We start from the raw sequence: 23,506 nt of genomic DNA, 5'->3' as shown, positions 1-23,506 counted from the left end.
TAAAAAAACTACCATCTTTCTGTTTTATCCAACTGTATAATCAACAAAAAATTTTTTAGATATGTTTTTCAGTTGTGTTTTAATTTTTTGCGGATGTGGCGTTTTTACTAATCAAATTGAAAAAAAATTTTTATATGAAAAAAATTCTTTAACTATAAAAATAAAAATCTTTTTTTTTGTTGTTTTTTTGTAAATAAAAATCTTTTTAACCTTTTAGTTTTTTTTCAAACAGAGTGATTTTTTTAATTTTTGTTTTTTGTCAAAAATATAATTTTTATAACTTTCATAATGTTACGTTTTAGGTGACATTTGAACTCTTATTTGAAGTTACATAATATTCAAACTGCCTTATTCCTCTGTTAATAATATCATTTTTAGACAAAACAGTAAGGTTATTACATAACACTTGAAAAGCTGAAACACACATTACACGAAATATATAATTCGAATTTATTTACATCGAAATACTTTTATTATGTAGTCCAGTAAACCTTATACCATTTCTTATTATTTCAGATTCTTACACCTCAGATAACATTATCAAGCGGATCGTCAGATAGTATTCTACAACCAACCATTCCTCTTGGGTGTAGACAATGGATAAATTCCTCAGATGATATCTTACCATGTTTTGTTGATATTGAAATGTTTGATCCTAATTCTAAATATACAGTAATAATTTTACCTATGTCAATATCATTCTGTCAAACGTTCAAAATATTGATATGCACATTTATTATGATGGACTTAAAGAAGAAAATCAGCGCCATGTAGATGCAATCATATATCATTTTTGAATATTGTGTGCTTTTGGTAATCCTACAATGAACAAGAATATCATCAAATATTTTCTAGTTTCCAAACCTTTAATATATATTGGTGTTCTACCAATCGCCTTATTTGTGTCTGTTTTTACTTTTCTCTGACTTTGCACATATAGTGCTAGTCAATTAACTAGTTGTACAAATACATATCCTTTTCAGTGTCACGACATTGCTTTGACTTCCCTAGATAATCAGAAACTATGTGGAAGTAGAATTACTGGCTGGAAGAACGCATCCTCACACGATTGTATGCATCAACACAATGTTAGCTACTGCAGCTACGACAAAATTTTAAATAGACTCACCACCTACTCGATTAACATTTCAGTGTCAAATGATCGACTTCAATATCCAACAGACAAAACATTTACCTTACAGTTACAAATTTCCAAAAATACTAAACACCCATTTTGGGAAAATGTCATTCTGGATCATGTAACGGTATGAAGTTTTTTTTATATCTATTCTTTTATTTATGTAAGAATTACACTTGAAGTGTAAAAAAGAAATTTACTCGCAATGATGAAATTTCTATATGATATGTTGCTTGGTTCTTCTTGTTTAATGGATTAAAATGTAGCAATAGAGAGGAAAAAAATTAAATAAGTTTTCTATCATGCTGAATTGATAAAAAAAAAGATCAAAGATGTTTTTTAAACAAACTGATATGGCCACAAATTTGTTTTAAATTATAGCAAAACCCGAACTTAAAATTATGTGTAACTTCTTTATATCAAGTCGATAATGGCAACTTATTAACTTCATCATACTTCAAGTAGCTGACATGCAATAACAATGTATCAAAACACATGTCAATTTATAATCTGCTGTGCCATGCGCCCTGTACACATGGTGAATTACAGATGAACTGCATGGTGGGTGTACCTTTGACACTTTAAAAATAATCAAGTATTGTTTAAAATATGTGTATCAAAGACAGTATTAATACTTATACACTCGTCATGATTTTAATCAGTTATAAAATATTTTTATTATGGAGATATTAGCACTTTATCAGTTTATGAAAGCAAAACTGTGGATAATTTATTTTTAATGATTCAATAATCTTATTTACAATCATCATGCTAATATTCAATTAAAATGCAAATTGCTGAAAGGAGAAGCGGTGATCTTGTACGTAATGTGTCTGTCTCTCTACAACTCGAGCCTACTGTTATTAAAACAATTTAAATATACGGCGTGTAAACTAAAAAAAACACAAACAAGTGCGATGATACCTTCCTTTGGCAGGTAGCGCTTCTTTAAAAGTAATCTCATTATTGATTTTCTGAACTTTGATATCAAAAACGTGTATTGTTCTTTCTTCGTAACGCTTATGCTTTCTGTGTTCTGTTAATTAATATTGTTTGTTGTTTTCAAAGATAGTAGTTGGATTTAACGACCGCCTACACGTTAAGATAGCTTCCTCACATGAAAGATTTAAAAGTCCCTGGAGAGATTCGAACCAAAAGTCGTGAGGGGCACATGGACAGAGAATTTAAATTCAAATTAACTGACGTTGACTATCATTATGTTTTGCGTACGAATCGTATATATACTAATTTGGTTGGTCTTTAAGATCAAGTATTCGGGAGGAACTCAAAATCTTGAATGGAGAGGAAAAATATGTTCGGTTCAGAACGACCCTTGGTTAAATACATTTGATTGTCCATGGTCTTATATTGAACCATTTAAGCATTACCTTTTGTATAAAGACAAGATACATTTTGCGGAAGTACAAATAAAAACTCAAAAGTGTGATGCTGATCCTGGACATAATTCGTCATGCACTTGTGCGGCTGCAATACAAGCGGGTGGTGATGTGTTTGTAATAGATATATGCCACGCAGTTAAACGAGCATCATTTGTCCATTGTCGTGGAAATGTACTGAATGTTAGAGAAATAAATAGCAACACTTATCAGGTCTGTCATTATTTTTGAAATATTTTTTAAAAATATCTTCTCGTTTACACATTATTATCATATCAGAAATTACTTAGTGATGGTGTAACGAAGTGAAATGACCACGACAATATTTTTGATAAAGACTATTGACGCCTCTGTCACAAAATTATGTCCACTTCGGTCAAAGTCTAATGACCTCCCTACACGTTAGAAAATACGAGAAAATAATATAGGTTTGCAAATAAGTAATGAAGAAAATAGAAGCATGAAATTTTCCTTTTCTAGTAATATCATGATTAAATTTCAAGTCAAATACTGCAACTTGCGTTAAACGATCTTTGCAGATGCAATTTTATCTCATTGGTTTGAATTGTATTTGGAGATCATTGGTTTAAACATTAATGGGGTTACGACTATCATTCTTTAAATTTTACCAGTTCAGGTTATTTCAAGAAAAGTCTTTTGAAAGAACGAATTAAGCTTTAGGCTTTCATATTTAAAAATGTTTCACTTTTTTGTTGAACGGGAAATGCTTTCTTTTAAAATCTGAAATCTTTCTAGAGTTTCTAAAATAGAGAGAAATAAAAATCCCTAAAGAAAGCCCCAGACGGCAACATTGAAAATGTTGCCGGCTTGGTTTGATTTTATGGAAGGGATTATCCGCCACTCTAATTAATATGAATACATTGTAATTAATATGAAGAAATTCTTATTATTTTGAAGGCATTCTTATTGATAGAGAGACATTATAATTATTATGAAAACATTGTTATTAATATGAAGACATTATTATTAATACGTTGTAATCATTATGCAATATTAAGATGTTGTACTTGCTGACGTAACTCGAGTTCTTATTGAAATATGCGAACATTCAATTAACACTTCAGTTCTAAGGCTGTAAACATGCAAACTACAATTAGATATTTAATTTGCTGGCTTTCAAATATTTTTCCTTTATTTGAATTTGCTTTCTAAAATTAATTTGTCACACATTTTATTCTTACAATGTTTCAGTATTTTACAAAAATCATGGTAATTTTAGCCCCATGCTGACATTGTGTATTATGTATTCGAAACAGCAGTTTGCATAGCACACTGAGAGTTTCGAAGTATAATTCAAAATTAATTAGGTTTTTGCGTTTTTCCCCTTTTAATCAACGGGGAATAACTGGTAAAAATGTAAAAAATAATAACCGCTCGCTGACCGGTGTTCACAAATCTGATACTACGAAAACTAATCCGATCATGTGGAGGTTAATGGCTACCAAATATTTCCCCCCATATATAACGTATATTTGAGGCAAATATCTCAAAATCCGCCGCATAAGTATGCCACATGCATACCTTTACTGAAAGATCTATTTTAAGAATAAAAATGATATGTTGCGCATTATGCAAGATAGAACATGTTTGTTGTTGTATATAGGGCAAGTAACAGCTTTTTTCAAGGCAGGGTATCACGATGTTTGATCGGATCTTTTCCATGAGGTGATTTTTACGTCTGCACCGAAAGGGATCAGTTTGTATTAAACAGCGACCTCTGTCGTAAGAAAACGCACTACAAAAATTGGTTCCCCGCTTCGTTTTTTGATAACGTCAACATTGTTATGAAGACGATTTTGTTTTAATGAGTCAATGTTAAACAGCATTTTATACTGTGAATGATGTTTCGATTGTTTTGATTCTATTACAAATGAAGTAACACATATTCGGTAGCGTCTATACACTGAATACCAAATGTTGATTTTAATGTGTGATTTTGAATTAAAATGTATTAAATATATTTTAAGAGAAATCATACCAATTTTTAGAATGAAACAAGAAAAACGTGTATAAAAATAAAATAAACGTATTACAAAGAAATATATTTCAACATACTTTGATAATTATAAAGATACTAAATACACTAAGTCTTGAAAATAACCAAAATCTAACATCATAAACTATCACAAAAGTAAAAACGGAAATTGGAATGTCGTAAAGCATAATAGGTGAACTGGCATTCGGAACTGCCTCGGCTATTATCTATAATAACATCGGAAACAATACGGATTGAAAGTAGTTCTACCACGTTGTTTCATTTGTAAACAGAAACAGAGATAATGTAAAACGAATGTATATATTTGACATCTAATGTCTGTTCCGGTACTCTTATGCTTGAAAATATGTCTGACAACAATTTGTAATTTCAATATGCCTACTGATGTTCAATTTTAAACAAATCCGACTAAATGTCAACAGGTTGGTTTTTTGTACTTTCGGTTTCTACAACTATAATAATAAATATATAATTCTAACACTATCGGATTTTTTTCTATATAGACAAAGAAGGCCGGAAGCGTGCATTATTCTACAACAATGCACTCGCCGTTCTTATTATCTCCCTGTGTATTTTCACATTGAAGGCGCCATTTTGTTTAAAAAATCTGATAAATTAAAACAATTTTTTTCGAATTTTGTTGTGAAAACTATCTAGAATGAAAGAAAATGGTCTAACTAAGAAAATTAATCCGAACACCAATATCTTTAATTCAGTCGTTAACGCTGTACAGACGTTTAAAGTGTTGTTTACGTGACGTCACAATGTAGCGCCAAACAGCACGTGCAAAACAATCAAATCAAGTCGCTATTTAATGTCGCAAACGAGTTTAGTTTTACATTTATTTCACTTTTAATAATTTGTATTTCGCTTGGAAAATTATAAACTGAAATAAATAAACAAACAAAGTTGTATCAACGTTTTCAAAATTCGTTATTTTTCAAAATGTTTCTACAAAACGGTAGATTTAACAGTTTTTTTTCAACCCACTGGAACGGCCTCTAAAGAACGTTTCTATTGGAAACTCTGAGGCGAAAACAAATTCAACCACCAAACATAAAGTCCAACGTTATAATAAAAATTATATTTTTTCTTGACGTATTAGAATGGAAATAGATATCAATTCTTCGTGCATTATTGTATAATAATGCACGTTTTTCGTTCAAATGCTTTGTAATTAATCACTCAGGCCTATCGGCCTTCGTGATTATATTACTACGCATTTGAACTCAAACCGTGCATTATTCTACAACAATGCACTCAGAATTGATATCTATTTCCTAAATAATGTATTGTTTGCTTTTGTACCTATGAATTCACTTATTTTAGGTGGACTTTTACTACATATATTGGAAATAAACTTGTTAACAACTCCCAACATTAAATTGATATTTGTTTACATGTTTAGTTTCTTAGCATAGGTTAGACCGAAATACCGCATCCGTTCTGTGTATTCATACTATTGTATTCGAGGTCCTTATCCGAAGACTGACGGAAAGGGCCGAGTAGTTGCGATTGGGTGAACTGGCGGATAATCCCATCCATATGATTGAGCCTGTTCAAGGCTGGATTATTATTTTCCAGCTGGAGTTAGTATGTATACAAATTACACATCAAGACATTACAGTCGTAATTCTTTTTTACTATATACATGTACATACAAGGAAAATCAATCACCCGGGGGGTGGGGGGGGGGCAATTTTGACACTATGGATTTTGTTTGAACAAATTTGTTTTATGCCAAATGTCTAAGCTCTGAGCTTTCTGATTTGCACAAAAAGTTTTATTTTAGTTTTTACTATATACATATAAGGAAAATCTATGACCCAATGGGGCGGGGCCAACCCTAGGGATTTTATTTAAACAAACTTGGTAGACATCCAATAGAATATGTTTCGTGCTAAATATCTAAGCTCTAGCACTTTCGTTTTTTTTACAAGATTGTTTTTTTAGTTTTTTTTTTATGACCAGAATTAGCATGGAATAAAATTCTTTGAACAATTTTTAAAGGGCTTCATGCAAGGAACATTCTTGCTTAGTTTTTACAGTAGTTGTTTTTTAAGATTTTGACGCAATTTTTTTGACTCTCGACGCCCGACGCATGACAGACGCAGAGTGGCCACAAAAGCTCACCTTGGAGCACTTTGTGCTCAGGTGAGCTACATGGGGTCAGTTTCTATATAGAAAAATGACAGGAGTGTCAATATTCCAATCCGTTACATTCAGCTAGCTTACGGAACGTCGGTGGTTCTACTCAGGTGCCCGTTTGTGCCTGAAATAATGCACGGAAGGGCACCTGAGGTCTTCCTCCATCAGTAAAGCCGGAACGTCGCGGTATGACCTATACTGTGTCGGTGTGACGTAAAACCCGATCAAAACAAAACAAAAACACCCATTTCCTGTTGGATGGACAAGTCTATAAAGTTATGAACACCTTCGGTGAGTAATGAACAACTTTTGCAATAGTTAAATAGTGTTTTAGTAAAACTTTTGTGCAGAAATCGTATGTTACACTTACAGTACCTTACAGAAAATAGGTCTCATTTACTATAGAGTTATAACCTCTAAAGTAAGTTTAATGACCGCCGGTCATTATTTTTATTAAAGAATATTGGCTCCCCCAGGCATAATATTATGCACGAAGTAAAGTGGTCAGAAAATAACACTGAATATATAGCACGCAGCATCTCATTCAAACGTGAAATACTAAACACTTGTATAAACAACATATGCACCCTGTTAATTAATATGTTACGGCCCAGTGGCGCTTATATATACACATCTATTTATCTATGAAATGAGTTACTGGGTATAGTCTGATTTTATTGACCTGTCAATTATGCATACATTATAGAACTCATTTAAATATCCGATCCCACTTCGGTTTCGTCCGTGTAGTTTACGAGAATTAATGTGGAGTATATTAGTCATGTATTGAAAGTCACGCCAGCTTAATGTAAAGGTTTTCGTTAATTCACAATAGTACAGTCGGTTAAGAGAATGCCTGATAATTCAGAGGTCTGTGGTTCGATCCTTGCTGTTGCCATTGTTTTAGTACTCTTTCTTTATTTTTGCCGTATATTTTAATGGAAAAGTTTGTAGTGTGTTTTACAGCATTGAAAAGACATTTATTGATTTAAATCCGTTTTAATTTTAAACATGAATTCTTAAAACATGTTATTTAAAAAGAATATAGATATAACAAAATTAAGTAAAACATAATAAAACAAAACGAACAACATAAAATAATCATATATAGCTCCAATATTGTTGAAAGTATTAATAAGAAAATAAAAACATAGACCTACGCGGTCTCGAACTTAAAACACGTGTGGCACTTAGAGTATAAACTCGTGCTTTACCCTATTGCGCTATAACGCTGAGTACACTTTGTTGAGAGATACAAATTAAATTAAATTCCATCGTACAGCGTACATCTCACGGAACTTACCGAAAATCTACCGAAGATTAATATACTGTGTGCATCGACCGTGTAATCAGTATGTAATTGACAGGTTAATAAAACCAAACAATAAAGGTCTTTATTTTTATAACCATAAGAATAGATTTTTAATATCAAAATTATCTTATTATCGTCAGTTGAGAATCTAAAATTATAAATGTCAATGCCATATGGTTTTCGTTCTTTCCGTAATATTTATAAAATTATATCCTTCACTGGTTCTTTGAAGTAATTTTTAAAATAATCAGTAAGTATTGACCGAATGCATTCTGCTATTGCTCTATCAAAGCTTGAAAAACACTCATTGAAAGACATTGGCAATCTTATTTTCATGTTTGTCACAAATACGCCGGAATTTTCTATAAATGACAGAAAAAACACAGAAAAATAGAAAATGTCCATTTAAATTTATAATAGGCAATTTCAGTGTGTATTAGTGTTTATAGAATATTAAAATTTGATTTAGTTACTAACTTTTTATCCTGACATTAAAGAAAATATAGATGTAATAAATATATTCACTTTGAAATTCCGCTGTTTCAATCCGTAGCGAGAATTAATCTCAATCTATGTTTTTGTATTTTTTCTATTGTCTTGATATTGAATTTATATATGCATACGTAAATTGTTACATGTTATAATAATAATTTAATGATCAGTATTTACGCATTTAACTTTTCAATAAGCTAAAATTCTATGCGGTCTGCATAGTATTTACGTCACATCCGGTAAGGGAAGTAACTCTTCACTTACTGTTATCGCTTAAATGAAAGGGTCTATAGCATTGTAACTGTTGTAGTTGTCATTCCTGAAATTTTAAACATGGCAAAGATACAATTCAGTGTATTTCTAATAAACAACAATTGTATTTAGTAATTACGAATATAAAGAGTAAATATTTCTCCATTTGATTTGAAATTAATTAGGAGTACTTATCATGAACACCTGAGTAGTGAATACCATTTAGACAAAATGACAGTGTGAATAAAATGACAGTTTTAAAATCTGACGACTGTAATATATTGTCCCGTACTTCATCAAATTGTCTTAATATTTTACATCTGGATTATTGATTCCATTACTTTTGCTTGTTGAGGACTGAATACCACTTCTAGGATGCGTGAACGATGTGTTACCTTTTCATTATGTCTCATGAACTGTCACGACCAAACAATAAAAACAACAAGAACAGGACGTTAAAGTAAGTCAGTCTATGTAAGTAAAATCTAACTGTTAAGTTAAGGACGTGGGTAAATGGTAATGTCAAGGTCAAATAAAAGTCACAGAATGAAGACTTATGTTGCGACAACAACAACAGCTTCCAGTTCCAGTTCTTTTTGAGATCGAATATTTCTTCAGAATGAGTCATTATTTATTAGGTACAGTTCATTTTGTCCGTAGAATATTGACCGGGTCGTATTACTCTAGGTGGGGGGGGGGGGGGGTCATTTTACTTTGTTACATCGACTCTATGGTAGTGTTACTATAAGATATCTAGTCCTTAGGATGATTGATGCCAAACGTTTGAGTTAACGATTATCATTAAATCAGTTACATTGTTACATTTTCCTTGCTTCGAACATTAGATCTCATTGATTCCATTGCTTAAATATGATCAGAAATAAAACAATAAAAGGTTATAACTATGAAATATGTTTTATTAGCTTTTAATGCGTTTCCTTACATTATTATTTATAACTATCTGCGAATTATGTTTTACCTTCATGTCTATTTTACGTCAGAAATGAATAAATTGAACACTTATTGCCTTTGTGACTTTTAGATTTACCTCCCAACTGGGACACATATAAAAATTTCTAGGGAGCATTGGCGTACATCAGCTTATCTTAACGTCGAGGTCAACCCATCTCCCTCTGATGTCAATAACGTGGAAGGGTTGTGTGGAAACCTAAACGGAATTTGTGACGAAAATATAAACACGGAATATCTTAATAAATGGGAGTAAGTATTGATCAAGATATTGAGAAAACAGGATTACTCTTCATCCAACTTGTGTTACATGCTGCAAAACAAAACATTTTGTCTTGTTTTAAGAACTGCCATAAATTATTCTAACATAGTGACGCGGGAATTCTGTTTTTCATTTTAAAAATTCAAGAAATGTTTTCTTCAATTCATTTCAAAATTGACACTGTATTCATCCGCTACGAAGCTTTAACATAAATAATTTCTACCCTAAATAATGTCCATTTTATGCTTAAGGTATAAGAAGAACCAAACTCTCAGGAAATTCGCTTAAAAACAATTATCAAATTAAACTTTATTTCACGTGACTATGTAATAATATGAAATAAACCAATTTTGATAATGAATTTAATGTAAAATAGACGATTAATATGTATTTGATGCCACGAAAGGGCATTGAAAATACTGATTTGTGAATACTTTTCTCCTGATTATGATTTGTTTCCGAAAGTGAAGTCATATATTGTCAACATTATGTTGTTTGATATAAACAATTTATTTGTATGCTGTTTGAGGCTTCTTATTTAAGAGAACATGTTCAAGTGTCAGAATTGGCATGCATGAGATAGTTAAAGAGAAATATCATTACTGATAAAAAGGTCAATTTCTACAGGGTATTTTGAGTAACATGTACAAATTATAAGTCATGTCCTAAAAAACTAAGTAAAACAAATACCTAGAGATTTTCAAGTAGGTGATGGAAAAGCAATAACATGTTTTTTACAGTTTCAAAGGGGCATATTCAAAAGAATAAAAATAGATAATTTTATCATTTATCAATCTTTATTGATACTTTCCCTCAAGAAAAAAACTAAAAAAGCTTCCAATCAGTTGTGTGAATAAAAAAGGTAGATGTCAATTAGATTTGTGTAAGTGTCATTGGGGCCTAAAAAAGCATTGTTCTGAAAATCAAAATATTTGTTCATATGAATGTTCAAAAATGTACACAATAAATATATAAATGTTTGAATTGTTTAACATTAATGGTGTGCTTGCTTTAAAGAAACAATTCATGTTACTTTCATCATGATGCTATGTTAGGGGAAACAATTTGAAATAAAATATTTACTGTGTTGACATATCTTTATATCAGTATTTGTATTTGCTTCTCGAAGTATCGATATTTATGTATCTTTGAAAAATCGATACAACGAGCGGAAATTGTCTGTAGGCATTTCTTTGGATATCCATTATTATGAACATAGAATTATGAAAGCAGAGGTAAGACAGAATAATTTGTTAGTCAATCAATGTTTGGACCAGTTTTGTTTATATACAGGTAGTGATATTTAAGTTATATGATAGTTCAAAAAATCACTGAAATGCATACATCAAGTCAAGTGTTAGCTTGTATTTTTCACACACATTTGTAATGCAATTCGTATTTCTTCATTTTAACTTAATTGCAAACCTATTATTCATCGATAATAATGGTTGATCCGTTTTCGTTAAAACACTATGACTGTACATCATTTATTCATATTTTAGAGCAAACATCAGTTTAGATATGTAAATTTATTATTATTCACATGTTCATAAATATAGATGTGCTTTATTCTATAATTTTAACAGGAGTAATATTCATATTTTGAACTTCCCTAAAAAATGTTGTACCTTTTTAGGGCCTCATTTGGACATGTTTGTTTTCTCGGATAATTTTATCAGCATGACTAGTGGCATATTTTTACACCTTTTGCAGAAAAATACCACCAGAGTATTCAAAAATAAACAGTCAAGTAACACAAAATTTGCGGAAAAAATATGTAAATACATGTATATATTTGCAGGTTACAACAAAGTTTGTTTAACACATTACTTTACTATCTTCCACCATCTTGGACGTACGATCATAACGTTTGCATATGTCCTAGGGTTGTTGAACATTTAGATCAATTAATCCAAGGTAATAAAGATTCAAGGGCAACATGTTTCTCCCAGCAGTATGCGACGTGTACAGAGCATATTGAACTTCAAGGAGAACAGAAAACTTGCACGATAAGAAACAAAAGATCTGTAGTGAGGCATAGAAGAAATAATGAAAGGTTGCTTGCTCTTTCATTATCAAATGATAAATTGCATAGCCGAATTCGTAAGGTGAATATGGCAATATTTTTTTCAATTTGGATGCGGTCATGTGTAAGAACTTTACATTATGTATAGTATAAGAACTTTACATTATGCATAGTCTTCCAAATATAAGATATCAGCGCAAAGTGAAATTACAATCATTGCTTGGTAAGAGTTAGAGAGAGTAACATACGTATCAAATGGTGAATACAAAATATATGTTGATATTTGCTATCACCGGATTAAATAAATACAATTCTTACCAATAATTAGATTTAAAGTTTTTGAACATTTACATATTTTGGAATATCAGCATACATTATTCGGTGGTGACCATTGAATCTTACCTATCACTGCATTCTGCACTCGATATAAAACGTGTCATAAAAGATAAAAGAATGAACTCATGTATTCAGATGATATGAGAAGTTAAGACATCTTATCATAGACAGTTGTCTGGAAATAGATTGAAACAAAAAAGGCAACATATCTACTGGATGTGAGAATAACAAACTAGAATATTTAATCTACATAAAGTGAAATAGTATTGTGCGTTTGTGAATAATGTCAATGCTTCAAAACACGAGCAACTCCCCCCCCCCTCACCCCCCCCAAAAAAAACCAACAAAAAAACCCAAAAAACTATAAACTGTATGTACTTCATGTTGTTAATAGTTTAAATCTTTACAGAGAACTGTCAATACTCACATGTCTGAGGAGCAAGCTTACAAAGAGTGCCTCGATGTATTCAGATCAAAGCCTACATACAACATGATAAATGATTTACCTGACATAGCTTTGAATCAATCTTTATCTGCATGCGTCAATGATATGATGGTATGTTGATTTTGCACTTCAAAGACATATTTATGTTGTAACAAAGAAGTGAAAACATTTCCAAAATTGATAAATAATAGAATGCAAATATTTGATGTATTCATCAAAAGAATGTTTGAACACGTGAATTTATATATCGTTGACTTCCATTCAAAATGCCGAAGTTACTGAAATTCACTTTTTCAGGAGAGGCAAAAATATCATTGCCTTGAAATATATCGCACATCAGGATTGTTAAAAATACATATGACATTTTTACATGTTTTGAAATATGTTTTGTGTGTTTTATGAATTACAAAATAAAAGATATTAGAGAAAAAGTAACTTCGGCATTATGGCATTCGAAAAATTGCTCTTCTTCGGCAAATGACTTTATAAAAACACTAAGCTGTGACGGAACAGATACAATGATGACAAAATATCCTTTTACAAATCACTGAATCTGTACATAGTAAACAAGTTATAAGCTGTGAACAAAAGTTTAAGTGATAAAAGTGACATCCACCGATAAAACATGCTTAAATGTGCACTTTGCATACCGTCTATATACAAAGGATTTGAAGTTGATAGGTAGATATATAGGCAGACGGAAATGTTAAGGTATTGTATTAATAAAACAAAAGACACAGTGTCGAAATTTCTAATTTTTATTGAATGTTTTTAATAATCCACCCAAAGCTTTTATCTAGAAAAAATAAAACAAATCATTAACACTCTGGAAATATTGAATAACGATTACCTTTCATTATTCAAGAAACACAACTATAGAAAATAGATTTGAATAAAATACATTTCTCAATGGAATAAAATGTAAAATAAGTAGTAAATTGAACGATCAAAAGTTTAACAACATTTCTTATTACGAAAAGTCCCATTTTATATACATTTTGTATGACACCCTATGAACCGTTATCGAAACACTTAACATTCATATCTTACTCTAAACTAAGCTAAGAAAGTCAAATTCTGTAACAAAAACGTATCTTTTGCTATGTTGTGATCTCAAAGGTTACTGTACAATAATGCTAACTGATACATAATAAAAATGTACTGCTACCTGCGTTTATTTTCATAACTGAAATAAAATGTTCAAATATTGTAACTCTCAAATCACAAACATCCATGAATAAAGAAATCAACATTGACGTTTAAAACTAATTAAGTTGAATTAACGTTGTCACGTAAAAGTCTCTCCCGATATGTTATGATCAATAATGATGACATTACTAATACAGCATAAAAATGTAATAACATCTGTGTCTACATGTATCAGTAAAATAAAACTATTCAAATGTTGTACCTGTCCAACCTTTATGCTTAAGACATTTTGATGTAGTTTGGTACAACAATTTTATTACTCATGAGGCAAAGTGTCGTAATAAGCATGATAGTCGCTTGGGATGACAGCTTTCATTTGCTGCAGGTGCTGATATTTATTCTTTTTTAATTTTATTTGTCTGTTATAGGCAAATGGAACATCGTCGAAAAAGGTGCTGGTCACTGTTCGAGGTTTTCGCAGTTCAGTATACTCTTGATCTGAGTGATTTATCATGTAACAAATATTCCCGTCTGAAGTATATTTTAACACCCGAATGTCTGTAACTACTGCAGAACCAACTCCAACACCAGGTCTGATGCTATTATAAAAGAGTATCTTAGTATAATCTTTAAAGAATGTGTGGTCGACATACTTAATGTCATATGGTTTTTTTCTGGCTCCTTGAATTGCCTCAACATACTGCTGCGGTATAAAAATATCACGGTTCTTCACTTTTCTTTGAATGCTAGCATGTATGCTGTCGCACTCCATGTAGGTGTGGCCCTTTTCTAAATATTTTTGCACAATCTCTATATTATGCGTTACGGAAAATTTAAGTAATGCGTTAGCAAGGGTAGCATTCCGATTCTGGTACGTGCAGCCATCGCTGTACAAAATAATTTTCTCTAACCCACTTAAGTTAATGTTTTGTAAATAGTCGACAATGCATGAAGCAAATGTGCTAGCACTTAGGTCCGCTGCCGTTTCGTTCCAGAAATAGCACATAGCCTCCCTTGTCGCCAAGTCATATAGAGTAAAATTATGGCAGCATAACTTTGTCTTATAGTAAAGGCAACTTGCTTCAAGCTTTGGGCACAGAAGCAGGCTTTGAAGGTCCATAGTGATAACTTTCTGTTTACCATGCAATATAGCATTTTCTTTGTCGAGGGATTTAGATTTTGTTGCTTCTTCCTTTCGTCTGATATGTTGTTCGTATTCTTGTTTACCTAACGTACCTGCTTTAAAGGAACAACATGTATCGCATTGGTCTTTCTTTGGTTTGAAAAACGCTATTTTTTTTTCATTAAACATTCGAGTAAACTGTGAGATACCATAACTAGGCTTATTACTTTGTTCCATTAAATATTTGTATTCTGCATATAATTCACTGAGATTTGTGTGTGATGATTCTAGGTACATTTTCGATGACTGAGCTCTACAATAGTGAGACGGGAGTTTTGGAATATCATGGAAGAACTGTTCAGCAGCTTCCTTTGCTGCACTTTTCGAGTTATGACCCACTCTTGTTTGCTTTGAAGTCTGACATTTTGGTATACCATGTGATTCACTTTCTTCACCTATCCATCGGTATATTGTTTCATTTCTCAATCCAAATGTCGACAAAAATAACGATTGACAAACCTTGACCTTTGTGTTATTTTTCTTAAGATAAAATTCATAACTATATTTTCGTCTGCTCTGAGACTCAACTGTTTTTCGTTGTATCTCTTTCTTTTCAACAAGACTTATAACGTAAATTTTCTTCTCACCCCATGTCATTGTCTCCCAGAACATCCGAAAAATTTCAGCTCTAATATCTTCGTCAATATCTTTGCATCTTCTCCCTCCCCATCCCTTTTGACACCTTCCAGTACATGTTCTTGGTGCTAGAATACGTTCTGCTCTTTCAGCACAAAGTGTAGTTTTTCCATTCTCATTCCTCCTAATACCTAGGTAGGCCTTACCTTGCATTCTGAGCTTTTTATGTTCTGACCTTTTGTTTAATCTTCTCCTTTTACCATTACTCGAGCTTCCTACTACTTCTTCATGATCAACACTATGTACATTCGCATTTCCATTGTTTAACGAACAGTTGCTATCAGAATCTGTCTCTATCGCTTGATCATCATCTTCAGGCTCATAATTTGGATCTTGGTTGCTGTCATGATCAGCACAATCGTCATCATAAGGTTCTCCGTCAGACATTTTTTCACTAACCTTGTCGTTAAAGGTTGCTGTGCACTCTTTGTCTATTTGGTTCTCTGTGTCGTGTTCTAATTCAAATCTTACCTCTGAATATGTATTTTCGGGGCCATTATCTGTTGTCATATTCTCAAAGTTGTATGAGTCAAAGATCCCATGTGCATCATAACTGTCAATGTCAGAATTAGGAAACAAACTATCTTCCTTTTCTGTACTATTGCTTAACTTCGAACTATCATCACTTAATATGCTACATATACCTGTATTATACTGTATGTTTTCGGGAAGAGTTTGATATGTTTCCTCTAGAACATTATCGGCTTCTATAATTGCTTCTGCGATCTTAGTGAGACCATTAGAATTATTGTTTATATCGGCCTTACTTGTGTCAGGGTTAATATTATTTGTATCGGAGCGACCATCATCTTTTTTATTATTGTCAGCGGTTATTGTGTTACCCTGAATGATAAAATTGTCATGTTCAGTAGATGCTTTAAACTGTTTTTGAGCTAATTGCACTAAAAATTTCCCTCGTGAAAACATGTTTATAATCTAGCGATATCTTCTTGTAATATGTATTGAACAATCAATATATCTATTTCTAATTTCTTTCAAATCATGTTCATTTTCGTTTGGATCCAGTGACATGTACCAGAACGATAATGTTTGCCAAGTGTTTCCAAGAATACGTTCACGGTTTGTGTTTGACAAAGAAACTCCTGTTGTATCCAGAACACTAAGACAGATATCTTTACATACTTTAACAAGAGTTGATGGTTTAATGCTTGTGAATGAAACATACAGCTGATCAAGTTTAACGCAAGAACTTAAAACGTAAAAATCATCATCCAATAAGTTGAAGCAACCAGAAAGATTAAGAATTTCTAGATCTGGTAGGTATTCTAAAAAGCACAGTGTGGATAACTTGCAATCGGTCAAATCTAACCAATACAGCCATTTAGCTTTCGGTAAACATGTAACTAGACTGAAGTCCAAAGCCGGTGTCAAACAATTCACCTCAGCACCTGGGATGTGGAATTCCCAAAATCCCCTTGAATGTTCTAGTATATTATCAAATTGTTCTTTAGTAAATTCCAAAGGTATGTCAAATGAAATATGTTTCCACAATACAGAGTTATTGTCAATGATATTTTTTAATCTTTTACAACTTCTATTTACAACTTGTAGTAAATACTGAAGATCCAGGAACATCAGTATGTGTAACAAAAGTTCATCTGGAAGGCAAAGGATGCTTGATAACCTGCAAAAGAAAAAAATGCATCTTTACATTTTTTATGATATAGCCCCTTTAACTATTGAGAAATTACTCACAGTAATAATGAAACTAATGTTATAAAACAATCCTTATCATTAAGAATGAAATGAAATATTTCAATTGCATATACACTGCATGATTGTCATACTTGCAAGCAATGAGAGAGAAAGAGAGAGAGAGAGGGGGAGAGAGAGAGAGAGAGAGAGAGAGAGAGAGAAAAGGGAGAGAGAGAGAGAGAGAGAAGGGGGGGAGACGGGTAAAGATTAGAAGTTATTTTACGGGAATAATACATGTCATGTCTATATATATGATAGCAAAATGACGAAACTACTTGTTTTTAGTTAAATTTGATATACATAAAATGACGAACCTACATTTCTCCCAAAACAGATGACATGTACACACAAAAAAAACTGTTTTAAGTTCATTTTTAACAGTATTTACTTATTACAAACTACATACACATGTATCACTTGCGAAAGACAGATTTTTTGGCAAATTGTTTATGTTATTTCAACAATATTGAGGAGTCATTTGGATACATCATTCTAGAACATATTAAATAGCTCGTTTAAACGATAATTTTACATCAAAATTTACAGCTTTAATCTGAGAACAGTTTAATTTATACAATTACTGAGTTACATAATAAAAATCTTACTTTTTCATTGTACATTTCTCAATAATTACTCATTCGTCTTTTCGTCAAACAATAAAGTGTTTACATTTGTTCGGTGCAGGATGCCGAAGTTGCAATTCTAGACAGGTTCGTAATTTTACATTTTCTATTTTCAACCAATGAGTCTTCGACATTTCATCACATGGTCCGACAACGCTCATCTCATTGGATTGGTTGTTCGCTATTTTACAACATAAGTATAATGGTTTCCCGCGAAAAATGATACAAAAATACCGATTTTGCCAAAACTGTAGCTTCGGCATTTTATATGGGGACCAACGATATGTTTGCTTTAATATAGCATACAAGTACAATTGGTTTCTTACATAACTAGCATGCATATGAATCAAAGTAAAGTGATACACATTTCTTTATTTAATATTTAGGTCGACGGTCGAGATTTCTGGAAAGAGAAAAGTTATAACAGTTGGGTGAGTGTTGTTGCTCAAGAGATCGCTCGGAACGGAACGTTCAGAGAAGAAAAATCAGATGTCGTTCGTGCATTTAATAATGTCACATGTCCGTCACAATGTAACGGTAATGGCAACTGTACCAATGGTATGTTGTGAATGATCATTCTATAGTAGTAATAATAATGATAGTAAAACATCCATTAACTTAACAATGTGTAATTTATCTAAAAGGTTCTTTATAATTCTTTTATTAATTATGTCAAGAATTGCTTAGTTTGAATAAGGCAATGATAACAACCTTGTAACAGATTGTAAATTTAACTGTAACATTTGGAAAAGTACGAAGACGACGTATTTAAGTAGTTAAATAAGACCGATTACACCTACAGATATTATTTACGATGTGAAGATGTGAATAAGCACTATAATTCTTGCTTAAAAGATTGCGTTTTATTCGGTAGTTTTTCGTTTCGTTATTTGCTCTTTGTTTGTAAATAGATGCTTTTCACGTGCGTGTGACAGTTATGCTTTAATAATAAAATAACCGGGGCAGTCTTTGCATTGATTTATTTTACATGGCGTCCTGAGTCACGCATATTAAGAGACATAAAACAACGGCACTTGTTGTTATGTAGAAATGTGATTCATTCAACAACATTTAGTCGTAACATTTTGAATATGCAAGAGGTTATATTCTTGTGTCAGGAACGTGTGTATGCAAAGGCGATTACGTTGGGGCTTCTTGTTTTGTAAAGAAATCAACACCTTTAGAATTTACTGATATAGAAGGTGGGGGTGAATGCGATCTTGCAGACGGAGATGATTGTCATGAATGCCTCCAATTTCACACACAGAACCTCCTGAAAGGATTCAAATGCAAGATTGACATCGACGAAGTAGGTTCATGACCTCTGTCGGAAAGCATGGCCTTTTACAGGCCTTAAATATCAGTTTTGTCTTCTAACTTTCATTTCTTAAATTATAAACCTTTAACTTGGTTAACTGATAATCTAAGATAATTACTTGATACAAATTGCTTTTTTTTTCTTGACCATTATACAACCCAAAGGTAATGTTTTATTGATTTACTAATATCGAGAACATTCAAGCAAAAGATAATCAAATACCTTTTGTCGAATTTAATATAAATTGTAAATGTAAACAGTCTTAGATTAAAAAATATTGATTTGCAATCGTGCTGAATCTATATAGCTTGATGTAAACGGAACAGTGGTCCATTCTGATAAGCTCGAGCGTAACGGAGAATATGAGAGTGTATTCGACGGATATTGCTGTCCCTCAGCTGCAGAGAAAAGACGAAAGAAAAGGGATGTAACATCTGATTGGTTCACTGTTAGATACTCTGTTTCTATAAGCAACGATGGAATACACTTCGGTCGGAGTAGAAATGTCCACGTCTTTGATTCGACGTGTCAGTCATTCGTCATGATGCAAACGGGCGATCTTCTTTTCAGTTTGAAGGTGAGAATCATCATATTGTTTAAAAAGATAATTCTTTAAAGTTTTTGTCTGAATAAAACAAAGGAAATACATAACTGCATAAATGCATAAATATAAATAAATAAATAAATGTGTAAATAAATTAATAATCAAATGAATGAATGAATGAAATGAATAAATGAATGAATCAATGAATGAATACATGAATGAAAAGCAATAAAGAAAAACTGTACATAAATATTATATAGAAATTTAAGCTTTTAAGCAGTGTTTCCTTGATTATAGTCCTTCGGTATTGTAGGAGAAAAAATATCAAGTTCCTGAATACCTTTAAAGTATCATAGATGGTTTTCTGTTGAAATATGTATGAATATCTGCAAAACCGGTTAACATATAGCCTATTTTTTGCAGGCAGACACATGCTATATTGGTAACCAGTGCTACAGGGATGGTGACCGAAGTCCTATAAGTTCAAACCTCATTTGCTGCCCATCATTTGCTCGTTTTCAGTGGACGACACAGCAAGGTAGATCATTAGTATATCAATTTTAACTTGCATTGATATCCCTTAAGTCAACAAGAATCTGAACTAAATAAAATACGATCCAAGAGAACCGAAAAACTAGTCAAAAATATCGTCACTGTGACCAAACAATAAGTGTCATTTAAGCATTCTGAAACATCTATTAGTAATCGATTTTCGGTCGAGGTGTTATTTCTTTTTGACAATTGATTTTGGACATTTTGGACATTGAGTCGCCATTTGTCTTAAGTTTGCAAGTGTGATTAGTTGTCGATAACTTGCTAGAAATGTTGGTATTTACTTGAAGGTTCTCTAGAAAAACCGGTTTGTAAGATTGACTGCCGAGACCAAAACATTTACTGACACGGTGTGAAAATCAGGAAAAAAACAAATTCAAAAAGTGTGAAAATAACAGTAACTTATGTGAAGTTTATAATTATGTTTATTACATATAATCCCGACAGGGACTTTGGATTCTTTCATGTGAGGAAGCTATCCAGCTAGCTTACGGAACGTCGGTGGTTTTACTCAGGTGCCCGTTCGTGCCTGAAATAATGCAAGGAAGGGCACCTGAGGTCTTCCTCCACCAGTAAAGCTGGAACGTCGCGATATGACCTATACTGTGTCGATGTGACGTAAAACCCAAAACAAAACAAAAAAAATTATTACATATATAAAAGTAAAACAAATATCTGAAATAATATAAATATTAGTATATATAATAAAATTATAGATATTATAATTGAGAAAACATCTCTGACTATAATTAAGTATACATCGAAACAAGTATTGATAAACTCTGTTTGATTTTTATTATAAAGACAAATAAACAAATTCTAGTAATATAACAATGTTAAATTATATCTCATTCAACATCAGATATTTACTATATCACTAGTCACATAATTTTCAGTACAAACTATAATGATAACATCAAGGAACCATTGATATTTGTTTACGGGTCTTTTTAAAACTTTTATAAAATCTGTATCATTACGTATTTTCGTTCGATATGAGATTGTAATATTATAGAATATAATCCTGAAAATGGCAAGGAGAGCAGCAAGGTTGATGTTGTTACAGTATCTGTATCAGTGACAGGAATATTGATAGTTGCCTGTATTGTTGTGTTTGCCATTTGGACCAACAAAAATAGAAAGAGGTTAGTTTGTTTAATTTACCATTCTATACAAATGTTGTTACAATTTAATTTATTCGATATAACATACCGGCATTGTTTATTTGAAGAGTTTAATACATATTTCTTATATGTAGTCGTTACATAGTGTTTAAAAGATGTGAATAATTATAGTTTTTGTGTTCATTTTAAGTAGTGAGTTATGCTGATTCAAGCAGTTTTAAGTGTTGAAAATTAAATAGGAATGATGAATATATTTATTATCCCTCATGAACAGACTCAATCAAACCGAGTATGCATTTTTCATATTATTTTTTTGTTTAAATCCTTGCGAGGGATCCCTTTTTTCCAGATACATGTATTTGTCAAATACACTGCATATTACGGAAATCCTGACGAGTAATTCTATTTACTGAAAGATAAAATTAAAATAAAAAATATTATGAAGGTTTCAGAGAGTCATCCATTTTAACAATTCCTGTGACGATTGGCATGTTAAATGTAAACTAAAATTGTATTTATGTTTCCACCAAGTTACTTTTTCGACAATTGATATGTTTACATACATTGAACAAAAGTTCTAAGTATTCCGGTGATATATACTAATATTTTTCTCTCATTATTTAGAATCATAACATACATTGTTTTGTTATCATTGTCTTAAATCTAACGGCAATATGCATTTTGATTAAAAAAATATGTAACATATTTTGAAGATAACGGAGATATTAATTGAAATGAGGAAACACTGCGAGATTTACTCATATTGCATGTGTTTGTTAACTGAAGTCAGATCTTTTAAGACGTGATCTAGAATAAATAATTGTGGGAATCATTCATTCAAATACCATACAAATATGAATGTTAAGGTGGCAGAGATTGTCTCTTTAATCACTTACAGTTTCTGTTTTATTAATCAAACAAACAAAACAGAACTCAGTCAATATTTTTGTAAAGTCGTCTATGATGTTTGAGGTATTAACCGAGACTTATTCAAAACTGCATGCGGCATACAAAAATTGTGATATTTGTAGTTTTGACTGACAAGACAAGTCGTCAATACAACATTGTCAGCAAAAAAGTAGTCTGAAACTTTCAAAATTTAATTCAATATTTCAGGGCTAAGTTTACAGTACGTAAAGAACGTCCAAAGTGTCCTGATTACCCTCATTTGGACTTTAGTAACAGACTTTACAATTAGAAGTCTCAAAGAAGAGCACAATCAGAATTCCAATCTGGACAACCAGATCACATCTGATAACAAGCACTTAAGAAAGTAAAACAGCAAAATAACACTAATACAAGGAATTAAATAGAAAAAAACTTCATTTATCATGATGTGCGCTTCTTTTAAAATGAATTTGTTTTAAGGTGTGAACTATTTCAATGAACAATACATGAATTATTACTACATTTAAAATGTAACCAATGAACTTCCAGCATTTGCACTATGTGATCTCCAAATATAATTCATTATTGAATACATTCTTACCAATTAAGCCTGGTTATCATTTTTGAGACCCAAAATCTATATCAAATCACTATTGTACTCCAATAGCCTTGTTTTTATTTCAAAGTCATACAAATCATTCCGTATGTCTAAAATGCATTTCTGATCATCATTTTACGTCGGTGAGCCTCGTTATTATTTTCAGGGTTCGAAACTTATATCAGGGTCCTGTATTCCAATCACGATTACTTATTGTGTGACAAGGACTTTCGCGGGCGTCATGTTAAAGTGACATTATGCCCATCCAAGGCATCCAAGTGTATTGATAGTGAACAGGTGAAAGTAAAAATAAGTCACATTTGTCCATAATTTCTTTTAATACGATAAACTATTTCTGACAACAGTTCCAAATGTCATACC

The 23,506-nt window shown here is 31.8% G+C and overlaps 1 protein-coding gene across 1 annotated transcript in view; it reads left to right on the top strand.

The window, feature by feature from the left end:
- The window catches only part of LOC132745655 (uncharacterized), a 30,593-nt gene extending 7,464 nt beyond the window's left edge, over positions 1-23,129 (top strand). The window contains exons 8-19 of the mRNA XM_060734603.1: positions 517-672; positions 984-1,265; positions 2,404-2,748; positions 9,799-9,977; positions 11,789-12,095; positions 12,759-12,905; positions 18,488-18,659; positions 19,220-19,410; positions 19,727-19,996; positions 20,387-20,501; positions 21,531-21,660; positions 22,756-23,129. Of these exons, the coding sequence (XP_060590586.1) occupies positions 517-672; positions 984-1,265; positions 2,404-2,748; positions 9,799-9,977; positions 11,789-12,095; positions 12,759-12,905; positions 18,488-18,659; positions 19,220-19,410; positions 19,727-19,996; positions 20,387-20,501; positions 21,531-21,660; positions 22,756-22,837 (2,376 nt within the window). The 3' untranslated portion in view covers positions 22,838-23,129. The remainder of the gene's footprint in view (positions 1-516; positions 673-983; positions 1,266-2,403; positions 2,749-9,798; positions 9,978-11,788; positions 12,096-12,758; positions 12,906-18,487; positions 18,660-19,219; positions 19,411-19,726; positions 19,997-20,386; positions 20,502-21,530; positions 21,661-22,755) is intronic.
- The last annotated feature ends 377 nt before the right edge of the window (positions 23,130-23,506 follow it).

The sequence above is a fragment of the Ruditapes philippinarum genome, unplaced genomic scaffold (assembly GCF_026571515.1).
Source record: "Ruditapes philippinarum isolate M1 unplaced genomic scaffold, ASM2657151v2 ctg102_1_1_1_1, whole genome shotgun sequence".
NCBI classification, from domain to species: Eukaryota; Metazoa; Mollusca; class Bivalvia; order Venerida; family Veneridae; genus Ruditapes; species Ruditapes philippinarum.
Note: the sequence above shows the minus strand (reverse complement) of the source record. Positions and strands in the feature narration are given on the sequence as shown.